Raw genomic sequence first — 6,125 nt, forward strand, 5'->3', positions numbered from 1 at the left:
TCTCTTCCTGCTAGCATCACTTGTGCACAGATAGGGACGGGGGGGGCCGGTAGGGCGCGGTCAGGGGACAAGGAGCAAGGGGGGTGCTTTCCCCAGAACTCGCTTGATTCAGCCAATGCACAAAAGGGACCCGCAATCCCCCCGAAAGAGAAGCAGCAGCTGGTGGCTGCTGAAGGGAGGTTCACTGCAGCCCAGCACGCAGCAGAAGGGGAGGATGCCAGGCCGGGGCTCAGGGCTCCCCGATGCCCCCGCCGGCCCTGGGAGCTGGGTAGCACTTGGCCCGGATCAGCCAATCCCCCACACACTGGACGTATTTCCTCTCCCCCACTCTCTTCCTCCAAGCGCCAGGGGAGGCACATCCAGCCGCAATCTTCATCACAGTGATGCCACCTGGACAGGGGGAGAGAGACGTAATAAGGGGCTCCCACATCCCCCCTCCCCCGACCCCCATGTGGTTTCTCACACACTCCCCTCCCAGCATAACTGCACCCGGCTCTGCAGGCAGAGTGGGGTCTAGTGCTCAGAGCAGGGGCCTGGAACAACGTGAGAACATAACAGAGGAATGGCCCCCCTGGGTCACACCAAAGGTCCATCTAGCCCAGTATCCTCTGGCCAATGCCAGGTGCCCCAGAGGGAATGAACAGAACAGGGAATCATCCAGTGATCCATCCCCTGTCGCCCATTCCCAGCTCCTGGGCAAACAGAGGCTGGGGCCACCTTCTCTGCCAATCCTGGCTATAGCCACAGATGGACCTGTCCTCCAGGAACTTCTCTAGTTCCTGTTTGAACCCTGTTATAGTCTTGGCCTTCAAAACATCCTCTGGCAAGGAGTTCCACAGGTTGACTGTGCATTGTGTGAAGTTTGGTTTGTTTTAAACCTGCTGCCTGTGGTGACCCCTCGTTCTTATGTTAGGAGGAGTAAATAACACTTACTTATTTACTTCCTCCACACCCTCCAACCTTCTCTAGCCCTCGATCATATTCCCCCTTAGCCGTCTCTTTTCCAAGGTGAAACGTCCTACTCTTATTAATCTCTCTTCATATGGCAGCCGTTCCATCCCCCTCATCATTTTGGTTGGCATTTTCTGAAGCTTTTCCAATTCCAATATCTCTTTTTTGAGATGGGGCGACCACATCCGCACGCAGTGTTCAAGTTGTGGGCATCCCATGGATTTATACAGAGGCAACATGCTATTGTCTGTCTTATTCTCTGTCCCTTACTTAATGATTCCCAGCATTCTGTTCGCTTTCTTCACAGCCGCTGCACATGACTGGATGATTTCAGAGAACTCTCCACAATGACTCCAAGATCTTTCTTGAGTGGTAAATTCGACCCATCATTGTATATGTCTACCTGGGATTACATTTGCCCATGTGCATTACTTTGCATTCATCAACATTGAATTTCATCTGCCGTTTTGTTGCCCAGTCACCCTGTTCTGAGAGACCCTTTAGTACCCCTTCGCAATCTCCTTTGGACTTCACTATCTTGAGTAGGTTTGTATCTTCTGCAAATTTTGCCACCTCACTATTTACCCCTTTTTCCAGAACATTTTGGAATATGGTGAATAGGACTGGGCCCAGTGCAGATCCCTGGGGGACTCCCACTATTTATCTCTCTCCATTCTGAAAACTGACCATTTCTTCCTACCCTTTTTTCCCTATCTTTTAACCAGTTACTGAGCCATGAGAGGATTTTATCGCATGACAGCTCACTTTGCTTAAGAGCCTTTGGTGAGGGACGCTTTCTGAAAATCTAAGTACACTATATCCACGGGATCCCCCTTGTCCAAACGCTTGTTGATCCCCTCAGAGAATTCTAGTACATTGGTGAGGCGTGATTTCCCTTTACCAAAACCATGTTGACCCTTCCCCAACAAATTATGTTCATCTATGTGGCTGACAGTTCTCTTCTTTCCTCTAGTTTCAATGAGTTTGCCCTGTACTGAAGTCAGACTTATTGGCCTGTAGTTGCCGGGATCACCTCTGGAGCCCTTATTCGAAACTGGTGTGTCATTAGCCATCCTCCAGCCAGTTCGGACAGAAGCTGATTTAAATGGTAGGTTACAAACCACAGTTAGTCATTCTATAATTTGAAATTTGAGTTCCTTCCGAACTCTTGGGCGAATCCCATCTGGTCCTGGTGACTTATTCCTGTTTAATTTATCAATTTTTTGGAAAAACTCCTGTAATGACTCCTCAATCTGGGACAGTTCCTCAGATTTGTCACCAAACAGAATGGCTCAGGTTTGGGAATCTCCCTCCCATCCTCAGCCGTGAAGACAGATACACAGAATTCATTTAGTTTCTCCGCAGTGGCCTTATCCTCCTTGGGTGCTCCTTTGGCATCTCGGCAAGTAGGACTCCAGGGTTCTCTCTGCAACTCTGCCAGGGGAGTGGAGTCTAGAGGGTCAGAGCAAGGGGGGCTGGGACTCAGCCACAGCTGGGCTCCACCTTGTGCTCTGTGTTCAGACCCCGCCCCCATCTGGAGGACTTACCCACTGTTAATCGCCCAGATTCGTCAACACAATGGTCCTCGGCACCGGTGCAAGCCAACATCCCACTCCCCTGCCTGTGAAAAGGCTCCACATTGAAAAGTGTCAGGCACTGCTGGCCGTTGGGGACGGAGCTCACAGTTGGCACTGAGAACAGTCAGACACACACAGTCAGCCAGGGGTGGGGAGTCACCACATATTGGGCTCGATCCCAGCTCGGGGAAGGGAGTGGGGTCTAGTGGTTAGAGCAGGGGGGCTGGGAGCCAGGACTCCTGGGTTCTCTCCAGGCAGGTGTGGCCGGAGCAGAGCTCTAGGTTTGCAGCAGACACACACCTGGGATGGCCCCGGCGTTGCAGCCGTCGGTGTCACAGCAGGCGATGTTCACCCGCACGGTGACATTGTGCGCGTAGGTCAGCGAGAAGGGGCCGGGCTCACAGTTCTGGGGCTCCAGGCACGATTTACCCGTGTAGGAGAAGGAGGATCCCTCTGTGGAAGGGAAACAGAGCATCACCTCTGAGCTCCCCAATGGACCCCCAGCTGCTCCATCCTCCCCTTTTGTTCCATCCACCCCACCCCCAACTAATCTCATCTTCCTTCCGACCCCCGATAAAATCCTCTCTTCTGTCTGACCCAGGCCCCACTGTCACCCACTGCAATTCCCCATCTCATCCCATCCCCCGTCTATGACATTATCTTTCCAGACGGAGCAGTCCCTGCTCCTGGAGAGGAGTGGAGTCTATTGGTTAGAGTAGGGGGAGGGGCTGGGAGCCAGGATTTCTGGGTTCGACCCCTGGCTTCAGGAGGACAATGGTGTCTACACTTAGTAGAAATCTTCTTTCACTCACCCAGCCTGATCTCTGCCACGACGGTGACGCAGGTCCCTTCCGAGGGGGCGCAGGGCTGCAGGGGGCCGGAGCACGATAGCTCTCTGGACGCACACACCTCGCATTGCAGAGCGCTCCCTGGAGGTTGGAAAAATCCCTTCTCAGTACAAACCCCGGCTCCCCACCCCTCCCCAGGCAGTGCCCGTGGGCGAAATACCACCAGGAACCAAGAGGTGGCGCTGTGGGAGTTGTTACCACCAATGCCTCCTCACTGAACGTGTGGGCAGGCAGATCTTGGAGAAATGCCACCTGCTTTTGCAGCAGTTCTGCCCAGTTCCATTTAACTCTCCGGATGGGGAAAGGCATCTTGCTAGCTGGTCATTTGTATCTGACTCAACACTGCAGACAAGTCTGTTTGCTGCCTGAGTGTCTGTGGCTAGAATACATTTTCAACTGCTGACGTGGCTATCTGGGGTGCAGCTTGTGCCTGCGAACAAACCCCACTCGTCTGTGTAGACAGAAAAACAAGAATTCGGCTGCTCTGCGGAGGGGTTTCTGCCTGGCTTTGCGGTGAACCTTTCACACACACACACACACACCCCCCGCTGTCACTCTCTGCTCTCAGAGTTACGTCAGCTCAGCCACACTTGACTTCAGCCCACATTTCATCGCTGATCCTGCCAATTCTCTTTTTCAGAATACGATTGATGCTTCTTAAGCCTTTGGATTGATGGCTGTGCACCTCCAGCTAGCGATCCCAGGAGCATCAACTCTTTCCTCTCCAGAGGGTGGGGCCTTTAAATTCATGACGTGAGCGTCAGGTAGTTTTAAGAAAGAAAGAAAGAAAGAGAAAAATTTTCCCACTTCGGTTTTTTTAGAGCTTTCATGTGGAAACATCCATTAAACCTCAGAACGCCTTCCTCTGCCACTTCTATGTCCCTAGATGGTAGCAAAGTGATATTCTCCCCATCTAAGAAATAGGGAAACTGAGGTAGAACAAAGATGTGTTCAATTCAGGAACCAAGAAGACAGCCGAGAAGTCCTCACTCCTGACTCCCAGCCCACTCTAACCCACGAGACCCCACTCCTCTTTCAGAGCCACGGACAGAACTCGGGAGTCCTGATTTGCAACCGTCTCTGCTCAAACTCACTACACCCCAGCCCGCTTCTACAGCTGGGGAATGAGCCCAGAAGTCCTGGCTCCCAGCCCCCACCCGTTGCACCTCCATTCCCCTTTCAAACCTGGGGGATGAACCCAGGAGTCCTGGCAGGAATCTCAGCGCTGGTGGGCAGGGGAACATTTCCAAGCGGGATTATATGTGGATGGGGGTGGTGCTCCTCATCGGGATGACCCCAAGCCTGGGTGAGAGCTGGAGGAGGAACGAGAAGAAGGAAGGACGGACGGACTCTGACCCCCTGGCCAGGCACCTAGCCTGGGCTGTGGGAGTCCCAGGCTCCAATCCCTGCTCTCCCCGAGTCAGCCGGGGGACGTGGCCCTGGGTTTTCCTCTCGCTGGTTTTACCCACAAATTCCATCCTGAGCCCAGAATCCGCCATCGACAGCGGCACGTTCCCCAGGTGAATTCCGGCTCCCTGTGCCGGGGGACGGACGGGACTCACCTGTGGCCAGGAGAGCGGACAGCAGGCAGAGGGGCAGAGCCACCCACATGGTGCCCGGGTGTTTACTGCAGTGAGCAGAACAGCGAGGAAGCATCTGGCTGTGGTTTTATCAGGCAGGTTGGCAAATACCTGCCCCCTGGGGGATCAGCTTGGGTTGCCCCATGACATCCTGGTGGACCCGGAGATGGGAGATTTCACAGCCCTGCATGTGACACTGGCTGATCAGATGATGCCAATGTGTACTGAGGCCAATTCCCTTTTGCATTAGTGGAAATCAGTGGTTCTCAGACAGGGGTCCGTGTACCCCAGGGGTACACACAGGTCTTCCGGGGGTACATCAGCTCATCTAGATATTTGCCTCGATTTACAACCGGCCACATTAAGGCATGAGTGAAGTCAGTACGAGCTAAACTGTCGACCCCTTGTTCATATTGCTCTATATACTCTACACTGAAATGCAAGCACCAGAAAAGTGTCGACTCCAAAGCCCGGGACCATCCTGTCCTGTCAACTCTCTTCTTCCGAATTTGATTGGTGATCGTTCACCCTTGCCACTGATGGCTTCACACCTCCATCATGCATGCAAAAACTCTGGGCTGGCTGAAGAGAGCCCATGATCGTTAACTCTTTCCTGTCCAGAGCTTGGGAGAGTTTCAATTCAGTCAGTGAACATAAGTTTTGAATTGAAGGACGAAAGAAAGAAAACCAATTGGTCCACTTTGGTTTTTTTCAGAGCTTTCCTCTGGAAACATCACTTCAACCTCCAAATACCTTCTCTTGCCTTTGCCAGGGTCCCAGGTGGGAGGAAGGGAACATTATCCCCACCTTACAAACAGGGAAACTGAGGCAGAAGGAGGCGGTGTCAGACTTGGAGTCACGAATACAGCCAAGGAGTCAGATTTCAGAGTAGCAGCCATGTTAGTCTGTATCCCCAAAAAGAACGGGAGTACTTGTGGCACCTTAGAGACTAACAAATGTAGATGAATCTCAGGAATCTCAGCGCAGGGGGCAGGGGAACATTTCCAAGCAGGATGACAAGGGTGGGGGACGCTTTTCCTGCCTCCTGAGATTTGTCTGTGATTTCCAAAGGTTTCCTGCTTCTCATCAGTGCCTAGCTCCCTGTGCCTGGGGACAGATGGGACTCCCCTGTGACCAGGAGAGCAGACAGCAGGCAGAGGGGCTGGGGC

At 52.9% G+C, this 6,125-nt stretch overlaps 1 protein-coding gene across 1 annotated transcript; it reads right to left on the minus strand.

Annotated features, from left to right (window-relative positions):
* Positions 1 to 229: 229 nt before the first annotated feature.
* LOC144279611 (phospholipase A2 inhibitor and Ly6/PLAUR domain-containing protein-like) lies at positions 230 to 5,032 on the minus strand. The gene is made up of 5 exons (XM_077841189.1): positions 4,939 to 5,032; positions 3,341 to 3,457; positions 2,829 to 2,981; positions 2,499 to 2,642; positions 230 to 390 (listed from the first exon to the last, which is right to left on the minus strand). Exons 1-5 carry the CDS (start codon positions 5,030 to 5,032, stop codon positions 230 to 232), a joined length of 669 nt encoding a protein of 222 aa, XP_077697315.1.
* Between the last annotated feature and the right edge of the window lie 1,093 nt (positions 5,033 to 6,125).

The sequence above is a fragment of the Eretmochelys imbricata genome, chromosome 24 (assembly GCF_965152235.1).
Source record: "Eretmochelys imbricata isolate rEreImb1 chromosome 24, rEreImb1.hap1, whole genome shotgun sequence".
NCBI lineage: Eukaryota > Metazoa > Chordata > Testudines > Cheloniidae > Eretmochelys > Eretmochelys imbricata.